Source organism: Suncus etruscus, chromosome 16 (genome assembly GCF_024139225.1).
Source record: "Suncus etruscus isolate mSunEtr1 chromosome 16, mSunEtr1.pri.cur, whole genome shotgun sequence".
NCBI lineage: Eukaryota > Metazoa > Chordata > Mammalia > Eulipotyphla > Soricidae > Suncus > Suncus etruscus.
The window spans coordinates 83917302-83931616 of NC_064863.1; the positions used below are offsets into that span (position 1 = coordinate 83917302).

At 39.4% G+C, this 14315-nt stretch overlaps 1 protein-coding gene and 1 pseudogene across 1 annotated transcript in view; both read right to left on the bottom strand.

Annotated features, from left to right (window-relative positions):
* The window catches only part of UNC5C (unc-5 netrin receptor C), a 196488-nt gene that overhangs the window by 8158 nt on the left and 174015 nt on the right, over positions 1–14315 (bottom strand). Inside the window, exons 13-14 of the mRNA XM_049789892.1 lie at positions 6362–6511; positions 2435–2599 (exon numbers count right to left, since the gene is read on the bottom strand). Coding sequence (XP_049645849.1) covers positions 2435–2599; positions 6362–6511 — 315 coding nt within the window. The remainder of the gene's footprint in view (positions 1–2434; positions 2600–6361; positions 6512–14315) is intronic.
* LOC126032822 (uncharacterized) lies at positions 12162–12293 on the bottom strand (annotated as a pseudogene).

Here is a 14315-nt window from a genome sequence, read left to right on the forward strand (position 1 = left end):
CAAACCTGACCATAGATTCTGTCAGGCATAGCATAAAAAAAAAACACTTGGCCACTGAGCTTGCAGCAGACACAGTGCCTTACGAAATGGGAAAGAGAGGTAGATACACCACAATGGGTATATATGCATGAGAAACTATTTTAAGTAATACTGTAACTACAGAATCTCAGTCGAGTAAAAATTATAAAAAATTTAAAGGGAAAAAGAAAAAATAATAACTGCACTATAAGAGCTAGTCAACCAGAGAGTGTGCTTATCTTGCATGCGGCCTACCCAGCTTCAATCACAGACACCATCCATACCCCAATCTCTATCAGGAGTGATCTCTGAGCCTAGAGTCAGGAATAAGCTCTGAACACCGTGGGGTGTGGTTCCCAAGGAAAACAATATTAAAGAAATCATCCCTCCAGTTGGACACAGAAAGGAAGTCCTTTATTGTGATAACACTCTGCCTGATCCTGGATGCAGGTGGTCTGGGTAGGAACAGTGCTAATCAGCTCTTTTTTATTTGCGGCTGCATATGATCCACCTTTTCATTCTACAGAAAATGAGCATCAAAGGCACAGATCTCCCCACACCCCCCTTTCCCAAACTCTGCATCCTTTGTTGTCCTGGGAGCACAGTGGTTATTGAACTTTGCAGACCTGCTGGGCCTGGAAAGTGAAAACACCCTTGGACACAGCAGGAGCTGTGTTGTGTGCCTGGGAGATAGTGCCCAGAAATCCCAGCCTGGCGGTTGCCATGGCACTCTGACATGGAGATCATGCCTTCTGAATGTCACTGGACTCTGTGACTAAAGTCGTTTATGAGTCAAAAATCTCATGACACTTCAGGAGGAGATGCTGGCCATACCTCAGTAGGCTGTGGGAAAGGAGTGATGGTGGGGGAAGCTGGCAGCATCCTGCACCACTCCCCCTCCTTGTGCAAGGAAAGACATGTGGGCCACAGTGACATTTCATCTGTCATTGTGCAGGGGGTAGTGAAGGAAGAGTCATCTTTCAAATCCAGCGTTAGTCCATGGTGGCTATGAAATATGGCAGTTCTGGGCTCTGTTGCTCAGCCAGCAGCATGGGGGCACATATGCACAAAGCCTGAAAAATGCAGCTTCTGACCACTGAGCACTCTCATGTCCCTTTGTTCCTTCCACTGTGAAGGGTTTCTTCTGTTCCAACTCTAGCCCCGGGGTTTTGGATAACAGAGAAAGCCGCATGCATCCCCTCTGTCTATACTAAGAAATTTTTAGTGGCTTCAATCTTGGTTATTTCTGTCATGTGGACACAGAACTCTGGCTTAGAGTGTGTGAAAAACAAGGCAAAGAAAGGCAAAAGGGAGGGGGAAAAGTCCATAGATTTGGCTTCTATTTGGAAAGCTTCTTTTCAACGCTGGGGAAAGAGCATCTGTTCTGAGTTTTGGAAAGCAATGGATTGGAACGATAGGAGATGAAGAGATTTCTGCTTTCAGCACAGAGAATAAATAGAATGGAACAAGTAGAGGTAGGAAGAGGATGAGACACACTCTCTGCCCAGCTCTCCATAGCAGCACACAGTCAGTCAAAGGCTTTGGTTTCCCAAAAGAAAGAGAGGCCATTAGAGGATGTAAGGGCATGGTGTATCTGAGTTTGACACCACTGAAATCTGGTCTTTAAAACTTAGGACTGCTGGGGCCGGAGAGATTGCATGGAGGTAAGGCATTTGTCTTGCACACAGAAGGACGGTGGTTCGAATCCTGGCATCCCATATGGTCCCTGAGCCTGTCAGGAGCGATTTCTGAGTGTAGAGCCAGGAGAAATCCCTGAGTGTTGCCAGGTGTGACACCCCCCCCCCGCAAAAACAAACAAACAAACAAACAAAAAAAAACTTATAACTGCTTCCAAAACTTGGAAATATGACCTCTAATCTTTTCATACTCAATTACAACCACTTCCTAATATTGCTGTTTTTGTATGAAGACATCAAAGGGGAGGAACAATAATGTCCTTCAAAATCATCTAAAAATTTTGCATATCGATCAATTCTTATTTGAAAATAATTTGATTTTTTTTTTTCATTTCAGGGACACACCCAGCTATGCTTAGGGCTTACTCTAGGCTCTCTGCTTTTGGTTGGGCTCAGGGAACCATATGTTGTGCTAAGGATTGAACCATTGTTAGATGCATGCGAAGCAAGTGTCTTATCCCCTGTGCTATCCCCAAGACTAATTTGTATTTTTTTTAAATTATCTTTAAAAATATCCTTTTCAAGAAGGATTCTCTTCTCTATATTTTTATGTATTTAGCTCCCTGCATTCATGAGAAATAGTCTATTAACCAATGAATGTCAGGGGAAAATATTTGGGACTGTCCCAAGGCCTGTTATGGGATGGAGATGTCAGTGTATGGAAATCCCACACCCTCTCCCCACCCAATCTTAATTTTTAAAACAGAAAAATATTTTACCTCAGACACAGTACAGTTCAGCTGGAAAATCTGCCCTTCACCTTCCACCTGCCGAACGCATAGTTTGCAAACTAACTCTGCAGTGTTCAGACTGAATCTTTCCAGAGTGAATGTGCAGTGGAGATTTCGCTGAGGGCCGCTCCAGATGTGGGAAAAAGGAATTTCCTAAAGGATATAAAAGTGTCAATCACAAATGAGGGGCAGCATCTTCTTTAACCTTCTTGGTAGTACACAGTAATTCTCTTGCTCATAGTCCTGTTCTCAAGTCCATTTCTTCTAAGGAAAATACAGACTCAGAGAGGTAAGACAAGTTATTTTCAAATTCCTCAGTTGGATATGGCAGAGATGATATTTAACTCTAGGAAATTTGCCACCAGAACCATGTGCCTAAGCAATCTGCAACTTGTCTCTCATTCACAAAAAAAAAAAAAAAAAAAAAAAAACAAGCAAACAAAAAACACTGAAACAAATCACTGTAGTTGATAGTTTTCAAGTCAGAAAATTTCCCAAATAAAAATTAACACTATAGTCATTGCTCATTAAAAAGAAATACTCCTGGGCTGGAGCAGTGAGGCAAGTGGTAGGGTGTTTGCCTTGCACGTGCTAACCTAGGATAGACCAAGGTTCTATTCCTCGGCATCCCATTTGGTCTCTCAAGCCAGAAGTGCATAACCAAAAGTAACCCCTTTCAGTGTTACCAGGTGTGAAAGAAAGAAAGAAAGAAAGAAAGAAAGAAAGAAAGAAAGAAAGAAAGAAAGAAAGAAAGAAAGAAAGAAAGAAAGAAAGAAAGAAAGAAAGAAAGAAAGAAAGAAAGGAAGGAAGGAAGGAAGGAAGGAAGGAAGGAAGGAAGGAAGGAAGGAAGGAAGGAAGGAAGGAAGGAAGGAAGGAAGGAAGCAAGCAAGGAAGGAAGGAAGGAAGGAAGCAAGCAAGGAAGGAAGGAAGGAAGGAAGGGAGAGAGAGAGAGAGAAAGAAAGAAAGAAAGAAAGAAAGAAAGAAAGAAAGAAAGAAAGAAAGAAAGAAAGAAAGAAAGAAAGAAAGAAAGAAAGAAAGAAAGAAAGAAAGAAAGAAAGAAGAAGAAGAAAGAAGGAAGGAAGGAAGGAAGCAAGAAGAAAAGAAAGAAAGAAAGAAAGAAAGAAAGAAAGAAAGAAAGAAAGAAAGAAAGAAAGAAAGAAAGAAAGAAAGAAAGAAAGAAAGAAAGAAAGAAAGAAAGAAAGAAAGAAAGAAAGAAAGAAAGAAGGAAGGAAGGAAGGAAGCAAGGAAGAAAAGAAAGAAAGAAAGAAAGAAAGAAAGAAAGAAAGAAAGAAAGAAAGAAAGAAAGAAAGAAAGAAAGAAAGAAAGAAAGGAAGGAAGGAAGGAAGGAAGGAAGGAAGGAAGGAAGGAAGGAAGGAAGGGAAGGAAGGGAAGGAAGAAAGAAAGAAAGAAAGAAAGAAAGAAAGAAAGAAAGAAAGAAAGATAGAAAGAAAGAAAGAAAGAAAGAAAGAAAGGAAAGAAGAAAGAACAAAAAGAAAGGAAAGGAAGAAGGAAGAAAGAAAGAAAGAAAGAGAAGAAAAGAAAGAAAGAAAGAAGAAAGAAAGAAAGAAAGAAAGAAAGAAAAGAAAGAAAGAAAGAAAGAAAGAAAGAAAGAAAGAAAGAAAGAAAGAAAGAAAGAAAGAAAGAAAGAAAGAAAGAAAGAAAGAAAGAAAGAAAGAAAGAAAGAAAGAAAGAAAGAAAGAAAGAAAGAGAGAGAGCTGTGTCATTCTAGAGAAATGTGAAGAAATTCTAAAGGCTTATGCATAGATCTGGCTTCTTTCAGAAACTTGCAGGAGGAAACCAAACTTAACCACACTTGGAAACTGCAGACTGTCTTAGCAGCACTGAAAAACCTTTGGCCTCAAAAACCTCTGAGTGTTTCCCAAGTAGGAACAAATGCTTCTCTATGGACAACATAGTTCTACCAGGGGGTCCAAATGAAAATCACATGAATGAGGTTGATGGCATGAAACTAGGGGCCAACTAGCAGGACAGGCAAAGAAACATAAAGAAAAAAAAAGTCAGAAGGGTCGCGGTTGAAAAAGTTTTTGAGATAACTCTACATCGCCTAGATTTATCCTAGAATCTCTTCTTCATAAAGTAAAGAAAGGATTGTTAAAGGTGGCAAGTAGAAGAGGCAGAATAGAAGATAACAGGGGGCAATGGACAGGGCCTCAGGCACATTGGTGTCAGAGAATCATTGTGCTTTCATATATCTGATACACAGAGCTAACAACACTGCAACTAGGAAACCCAAACTACAAAGGTTAAAAAAAACAAAACAAAACAAAACTCAAAATGTGCCTGTTAAGGAGGCAGGCTAGGGAGGTTGGAAAGAATCTGGGGATATTGTGGAGAAAAAGTTGACCTGTGGTGGGACTGGTGCAGGAACATTAAATGCCTAAAAATGCAACTGTGAATACCTTGTCAATTGCAGTACCTTCATAAAATATTTTTAAATACTTTGGTGGAAAACTCAATTAGGGAAAATTCAGCAAGGAAAAGAATATCCTCCCCTGATTTAGTTGGCGAGGGAGGCAGTTGCTTAGCCTGGGTTAACCAGTGCCTCGATTTCCTTATTAATAAAAGATAAAGAAGACTCAAGTCAAAACCATCTGCTGGTTGATGAGAGAAACAGAAGTGCATGAGTAACTAAATGGCAGTTTGTAAAAATTTAAAAAGATTTAGACTAAACTAATGTCAGACTATCTTTATTATTATATTTCCCTTTTATCATTGTAGTTAAAGAATTGTTGGGGCCGGAGAAATAGCATGGAGGTAAGGTGTTTGCCTTGCATGCAGAGGGTTGGTGGTTCGAATCCTGGCATCCTATATGGTTCCCCGAGCCTGCCAGGAGCGACTTCTGAGCATAGAGCCAGGAGTAACCCCTGAGTGCTGCCGGGTGTGACCCAAAAACGAAACAAAACAAAACAAAACAAAACAAAACAAAAAAACAGAATTGTTTTTATAATTCTTGCTTTTACAATTTTTTTTACAATTGTTTCACAAAAAGGAAAACTCTGAACTTTTCTGGCAGTAGCAACATAAAAAAAAGAAAGAAGGGAAAGAAAAGAAATAGTAAAATGAAAATCTGATCACTTTGTGAAGTGCTGGCTGCTACATTAAGTTTGGCACACAATTTTATAAAAAAAAAAAAAAAAAAAAAAAAACCAACACTGCTAGCAAATGTAAAGGTTTATTTCCTATGCATCATCTGTAAGACTCAGACTATGAGTGTTAGATTTGAACTAAGAAACCTTTCTACTGTGCCTTTCAGTAGGTTCACTAATGAATATCAGAAATTGCAACCAGTTTAAGTGCAGAGCAGAGAAGAAAAACAGAGTTTACACATGTGTATATAATATGGTTTCAAAACTTTCTGAGTGTGCCTGTGTCTCCTATTAGTCTTCGGAATGCTGGAACTAGCTGATGGATGTCTACATCCCACTGAAAGTCCTCTGTTTTTCCCATGGGCACTAGTGAGATTTGGGACTAGAATTGGGAATACTCTTGTATCCTGGACAGATTTTTCATTATTTATTTCCAACCTAGAGTTCCTTTTAAATCTCCAATATAAAGTCACTCTTCTAAGTTTCTCTAAGTTTGAGACCTGGCTCCTTTCATATAGCAACATAAAATGTCTTTCCTATGAATCCAACAGTTTCATTTTTTTTTATCAGTTCAGAATCAACATTAACTTTGAAAATGAAGCAAAATTAAGGTCTTATTTTTATATTCTAAAAATAATAGCAATATAAGTTCATTCCTTTATGGAGAAATAAGGAAAAAAATTCCTTCAACTATTTTAGAGAGTCAAGTATACACGTAGAATTAGTTTTAGGAAAGGGAACTAAAAATAATTTTAATTCATTTTCGTAAAGCTGTTTCCAAGTCTTGATCTTGGCCTGGAAACCTTACCTGATATTTTGCAAGTAATTTGCTCTTCCAGTGGGAGTGGGCAATGTCGTGAAGAGAGAGGCGCAGATTGTGGGTGCTGCCTTTAAAATGAAGAGCCTTTGGTTCTTCTAGGAGTTGTCCTCCCATCTGTCTCTCCAGCTGCAAAACTTCCTACAGTGACATGCACAAGAGCAAAATGACGAAATGCTGTCTATTGTATAGGCTCTGTTACCAAAAAAAGTACATTTTCTCACTGTGCTACGTCTACTGCCCATAATCTGTACACTGCAATAATTCAACCTAGGCAGCCTCGTTACTCACCTGCTGAGACACCTGTCATTTCTTGACACTGGATCCTATTCACTTTGTGTTAGCAACTAACGTCACAGTGAGTCCTGACAAATTTATACAGGCTACATTTCCAATAGAAAAGTAGAATTTTTTTTTGCTCTTTGGAGTTTTGATTTGGGGGCCACAACTGGAGGTGCTCATGGTTTATTCCTGGTACTGTGCTCAGAAATCACTTCTGACTGTGCTCAAGGAGTGTCAGGGATAGAATTTGGGTTAACAGGATGCTTCTCAAATAGTGAGGCGCGCCCCCCCAGGGGGGCGTGAGGCTCCCTAAAGGGGGGCGTATTTGACCTCAGCAAACACTATCATAACAAGCTAAGCCCTGTGTTTTTGTCTCTGTATGCCTCTGGAGCTGAAAGTTGCTGTGTCTTGCTTCAAACCCTGCTTTGAAAAGCTGTGCATCGCAAAACGTGCTCATTGTGGCCATTAATCCAGACATCACCTCTGATTTAATAATCAGCTCAAATTATTTTATATATTTTTGTTCTGCAAGTTAAAGTTTTCCTTTAATAAAAATACTATTTACAGTCCTGCGGGGGGGGCACAAAAATGTTTTCATCTTCCTAGGGGGGCATGACAGAAAATAATTGAGAAGCACTGGGTTAACAACACTTTATCATTACTCTATTCTATATCTCCATCTCTAACAAATAGATGGTCTAGTCAAATTCAGGGAAGTAACAACTGGCACTACAAATGGGAGGAACTCCAAAATAAAGGAACAATGGGTAGAATTAGACATAAATATATGTATGTTTTTCAATTAACTTTTGGGGAAAGAGAAAAATATCTAGAATGCAATAAAATGTGTTAATTTAGTGAAACAGGTCAATAATGAAAAAACGATGTTTCAAACATTAAAATATTTTTATAGTATCATTTCGTTTAGAATTGAGCTAATAAAAAGTCTACTTAATATTTTGCCTTTAAGTATCATTGCATGATTTCCAATTATGATAACAATTAAACTTTTATCTTCATCTGTCCCACTAAATAAAATATACTAGGATGGGTTTCAGCACCAAATATTGAACTAAAGAGTAACTCAAATTGAAGCTGGAGCAATAGTACAGCAGTTTGCCTTGCACACCACCAATCTGGGTTCAATCCCTGGTATCTCTGGCCTTGCCAAGGAGTGATTCTTGAGTGCAGAGCCAGAAGTAAGCCCTGAGTGCTGCCAGGTGTGGTCCCAAAACCAAAAAATAAAATAAAGAAATTAATAAAGTTACTCAAATTACTTTAAGACACACACACAAAACCATAATGCCATGGAAGTTCCTCAAAGGGTGAGACTCTGGGTTCTTTTTGTGCAATACAGACTTCTGACCCCCTTGAAATACAACTCCCACAATAACAAAGGTAGAAATAAGATAATACCTAATTTCTGTGATTGACCAACATATTTGTATAAAAATGTAACTAAGACAAATTCTATATATTCTCCCATTCGTCAAGCCACTTAATTCAGATTAATGAATTAATCTAGATTAATGAATTCCAACTACTGCTACAATTATTCAAGCAGCAAGGAACCATATTATTGACAAACAAAATGGATCTCCCTGGCTGCTTGCATTTTCCCCCAGCTTTCTTTTTAACTGAAATTTCAACGGAAAGCACACTATTCAATAACAGAGGCAATCTTACAATGCATTCCTATTTGGTTCCGAGAACAGAAGGAGAAGAGCAGAAGGATGAGTTCAGGAATCCTAGTGGCATCCATTAGCAATACAACTGATCATGAAGCCATGCAATCCAATAAGATAGAGCTTCCCCCTCTCCCCCATTGTTAAGATACAAACAGCTTATTTTCAGCTGCTTAGTTCTTTTTGTTGTTATTGTTGATTTTTGGCAGTGGCCCACATCCGATGATGCTCAGGGGTTATTTCTGGTTATGCGCTCAGAGATCGCTCTTGGCTAGGGGGACCATAAGGGACACCGGGGATCAAACCAAGATCTGTCCTGGATCTGCCACATGCAAGGCAAAAGCCCTACCGCTGTGCTATCGCTCTGGCCTCTCCAGCTGCTTCTTTAGTGGTTCCTAGTGGCATCTTAGTTCTTAGTTCTTTAGTTCTTAGTTCTCTGAGTGAAGCTGCCATTTTCAAAAGCATAAATTGCTGAAAAGCATAGGACATATTGACATACTAAGATAATACGGAATATAGACTCAAATGAATACATCTATTTAGCCTTTAATGAAGGATATGCCAAGAGTTTACTAACAGAGAGACATTCATGGTCCAGCTGCTTATAGTCTTGCTGAGTATTCAGACTTGCAGTGTAAGAGGAACTATTACTCGAGATAGGAGCCTGAGCAGTTAGCTCGTTCCCAACCAGTAAGTCACCAGGATACATATGTCACTGCGCCTTGGCCTAATAGTGCCTGCCACTCAGTAGAATCTTACTCCCTGAGCACAGATGTGATCCTCACAGCCAATCCTTCCACCAGATTTCACACTCTGTCCCTCTGAAAGAATCTGGCCATGTGGAAAGACATAAATAGGAAAAAATGTGGATTAATTCCAGTTTCTTCTGCTTCAACAGGAAGGCATAATGAGTGCATGTTGATCACAATCCTGCCTTGTTTGCATAAGAGAGAATGCTGATGGTCCCAGTGAACCTGGTACCTGACAAAGTCTAAAGCTAAAATGATTGTTTATAAGCCATTGGAAGAAAAAAACATAATTAGAAATCTTTTAGATTACAGTCATGACAATCAATCAGTTTTATCTTCTTTCTAGTACATCCTAATTACCTCATCAAGATGTCTAAAGAGCAATCGATAGTAATTATCTGATTACTATAGATCTTCATTATGTCCAAATTATCTCCCTGGGATGTCTAAAAGAAGATGCATTATAATCTGGAAGGTAATTGTACACAACAACGTACAACCTACATGCCATTCCTATCAACAGTGAATGCCAGAAGACATAGAATTATCCATTTTCTTGGCAATAAGGAAGACCATTGAAGAAAATGGTTATCTGTCATGACCTTGAAGTCAGGAAGTAACAGTTCGTGTTCTAAATGCAGTTTGTTAGATTCAGCTCTTTTGGTGTCTTCTACTAACGATTTCAAAAGACATAGTAGAAAGTTTTCTCTTAGATCTCTTGGAGGAAGAGAGAGACTAATTTGATTTCTTTTTATTTTATTGGTTTGGGTTTCTACCTGGCAGTGTTCTGGGCTTATTTTTGATGGATTTTTCAGAACACTATGTGGTTTTGGGGACTGAACCTGGGTCAGCTGCATACAAAGCAAATTCTTTGCCCACTGTACTATCTCTCTAGCCTCTTAAGCTTTTATCTAAGGTAAAGTGACAAGTGTCTTTTGAACAGCTAGACAACAACACTGTCTCTATATTCTTATCATTTGCATCATCGCTAGCCAGGAGTGAAATGAAATTACTGTAGAGTTGAGAGAACTTAGTTAGGAACTTATGAAAGATGAGTTCTGGCTGAGGCCAAAGCAATAGCACAGTGGTTAGGGTGTTTACCTTGCACGCGGCTGACCTATGTTCAAATCCCAGAATCCCACATACTTTCCTGAGCCTTCCAGGAGTGATTTCTGAGCGCAGAACCAAGAATAACCTCTTAGCACTGCCAAGTGTAGTCCAAAATCAAACAAAACAAATAGTAACAAACATCATCAACAACAAAAAGATGAGTTCTGGCTTATAACACATATGACCTATTCAATTTAGAAACCTAAGTATGCAAACTAGACACATGACTCTATTAATGATGCACCTCTGTGAGTATATAATTTTTGAAATATTACAACATCAACATCAAATTCAGAAGATGATCTCAGAGAAACACAAGAATTTCTGTCCTTGCCTCTCTCCTAATGATCCTACAGTCCTGAGGGGGGTTGCAGTACTCTGGGATTCAGCAAGAGAATCCTTACCAAATTTACATGTAGCTTTCTGATATCATCATACTCAGAATGTTCAATTTCAAGGAAAGAGCATAAAATAAATAATAACCAAAGTGCACATTAAAGATCTTTATAGTAATTCAATAAAACAACACCTTGGAAAAAGAAATAAAAATCAATAAATAATAAAACAGAAATAATCTCAGGCTATATTAGTCACCAGAAGGGATGTGAGAGGGGACTGGGCACATTAGTTAAAAAGGGATCAACTAAATATTAAAGGAGGGAACTAGACTTTTTGTGGTGAACTTAATATACATGAAAGTTGGTTTATGAGGATTTATACACAGAGTATGTATATGTACAAATACATATATGTAGCATTATACAGTAAAAGTTACTAAACCGAAACACTGCAAAAAAAATGAAGTTCTTGGTAACTAAAAATATATCTAAAACCACACATGGAAATTTTATATTGGAAGAAAGAAGCAAGAGTACTTGAAAATCTAACTAACTATAATGTAAGTGATATAATTTAATTCAAAATCATGCTGACATTTTTACTTTGAAAGCTTAATTTTTTTGTTTTGGTTTGGCTTGACTTGAGGTCATATGGAGGATCTCAGGGATAAGTTTTGATAGTGTTAGGGGAAGCCTATGTGATTCCAGGTATCATACAGCATATGCAAAGCCCCTGAAAATTTGATTTTTCTCCATTTCTCTACATGAAACAAATTGGTTACCACACATTGAGATAGCTGAGAGGATATGAACATAACAGATGTATAAATTAAGAAGAAAAGAATTTCCAGGGGCCAGAAAAATAGCTCTATGAATGGGCTTGTACATGTTTTACATGCAAGCAACCAGAGGTACATGCTTAATTCCTGGCACCACATGGTCTTCTGAGTACTTTTGGGAGTGGCCCTGAGCACAGAGGCACAGATCTGAGAGTAGCCTTTGAGTACTGTTGGCTCAATGTTCCCCAAAAGAGAAAAAGAGAACGAGCGAGAGAGCGAGAGAGAGAGTGAGAGAGAGAAGAGAAAGAGATGAGAGAGAAAGATGGCTTTTCAGCTTAAACTTTATTTTCTTAATCTTGCCAGATATGTTTATAAAACCTAAGAAAGCCATTTGCCCAACCACAGCCCAAGTCAGGTAGTTGCATGTAATGAATGACAAGTCCCCATTCCTGCCTCAAACTTTTCAGAGTCCAGTGGGGATGATGCCCCACAATCTAGCTCTCAGACAGCTTCATGTCAGGATATTTCACCTACTTCAGAATAAGAACAAAATATATTTAAAGTCAAAAGATTTAAAAAGACAGGAATCATTACCTTGGAAAGAAACGCCTTAAGATAAATTAGGATCATCTAGAATATTGTTTTGTTTTTGTTGTTGTTTTTGGGCCACAATGCTGACACTTAGGGGTTACTCCCAGCTATGCACTCAGAAATCACTCCTGGCTTGGGGACCCCAAGGGATAAACTGAGGTCTGTCCTAGGTCAGCCACCTGCAAGGCAAACACCCTACTGATGCACTATCACTCAGGCACCAATCTAGAATACTTTTTTAAAACAGGAAAAATTATGCCCAAATTACATAGTCAAGTTTTCCACAGTTTGGGAAATCGCAAGAGTCAGCATATTAGAGTGCAATAGATGGACTTCATCCTGGGAAACTCACCTTCCTGATTATGGTATCTCCCCTGTCAGGATAGAATGACATTTAGAACTTTTGGCTTGAACAATAGAAATGTCAGGTATCTTACCAAAGGTGAGTTTCCCCCAGTCAAGTCTGTTATTTTATTATTATTATTAATTATTATTATTATTATTATCATCATCATCATCATTATTTTGTTTTTTGGGTCACACCCGGAGATGTTCAGGGGTTACTCCTGACTCTGCGCTCAAAACTCACTTCTGGCAGGCTAGGGGGACCATATGGGATGCTAGGATTCGAACCAGGGTCCTTCTTGTATTGGCCACATTCAAGGCAACTTACCCCGTGCTATCTCTCTGGCCCCAAGTCTGTTATTTTAAAGTGTCTGCTCTGAGTATGTGATACTTTGTCAGCCTTCTCTCCATCCCCTTGCCCTATGTCTGCCAAAATTCGAAGACACACACTCTCCAAGACTGAGGGGATCTCCTGTGTAGTTCAGTCAGGGACCTAGAGGGCAGCAGGTATCTCAAGAATTCATGAAGGACCTAATGAGGGCTCAAGGGACAAACAGGGGGCAGCATCATGCAGGGCTGTGAGCTTGTCTTTTGCTCACTGTCTCAGTTACTCTATCCCAAGCTCACCCCTCCTTAGCCTCAATCAATACCTTCTACCTTTGCTTCCACTCTAGCCTCCACATCCTTGAACCACCCCTCCCTGGCTCATCTCCAATAATGAGTCTCTTTTCTACTAGAAGTAACACCCCCTTCTTCTCAGGAAGTGCCTACTGTGTCCTCCTCAGCTGTCCACTTTCTTCTACTACTTGCAGATAAACCAGTCTTTAGTGTCTCTTCACTTCTCTCTCATTTCTCCTCTGCTTCTTTTCTCTACTTTCTTTCCCTCATTAGAAGTCTAAACAGCTAGAGAAAGGAATGAACAAACTATTAACATATTGTTGTGCTTATAACATTCAAACCCTCGGGCAGAGAAGGCTCACTAGGAGACCAGAGACTGACTTTATTGCATGTTGGTTATTCCTTAGTATGGAAGTGATTTTTTTTCAGGTAGTCTGTGAATTAGAATTCACAGAAACAGTCCTGAATTAGAATTGGTTGCTTTTGGTACCACTCACTAGAGAGCTTGGGGATAGTCCCTGGAACTAGGAAAGTGGCGGCAAATCTCCAGAATTCCTCAAAGAGGTGGGGCAGGAAATGAAACTGCAGTTTAACACATGCCAGTGGGGTCTGCTTTGATCTGGCTGTTCTCTTTTCTGCAAAAGGAAGCTCTCTAGCTCTGCCAATGGGGAACAAACACCATGGCCAACAGTACAAACTTAACTTGTGCTCTTCTTCTGTCTCTGCTTCTGCCATATGAACCTCAACAGCAAACATTTAGGTTGCTTCCTGTGCTGACTCTAGAAAGAACCACTCATCAACTGCCTCTATGAGGAGTGTGCTGCCTATTTTATTTGTTTGGTTTTGGAGCCACATTCATGATGCTTAGGGCTTCAACTTGGTTCTGCACTCAGGATCACTCTTGACAACCTCAGAAGATAAAATGAGCAAATGGGGATCAAATTCAGGTAGACCAAGTGCAAAGCCAGTGCCCAGCCTATTGTACCATCGCTCCAGCAACTGGTTCTTTTGTTGGTTTCTTTTGTTAACTGAACTTGCATGTTCCTGACTTTTTTGCATAGTCTAATATGCACGGGATAGGTGGCTTTTTTGCACATTCTATTATCTTATCTGATCTTATGAACTGACTTAATACAGAATTCCTTTGTCTTTGTGAAACTCCTACAATCACTTGGGGATGAGAAATTCCTCTCTTGGATAAGGAGGCTGTTGTCCTGGACATGATCATAGATGGGGCCAATACTCTTGCAAAGTAGAGACCAAAGTCCATCCTCCAGGTGCACATGGGCTTTGCAGATATGCTGTTTACAACACTCCAGTATATTGTCTTCTCCTCTGGTCTCCAGGCCTTGAGCTGACTTTGGGTAGCATTTGAATTGCCAGCACCTGCTTGCTTGCAACTGGGCCATCTTTTTTTTTTTTTTGGCTACTCTCCCTTTCTATGCTCA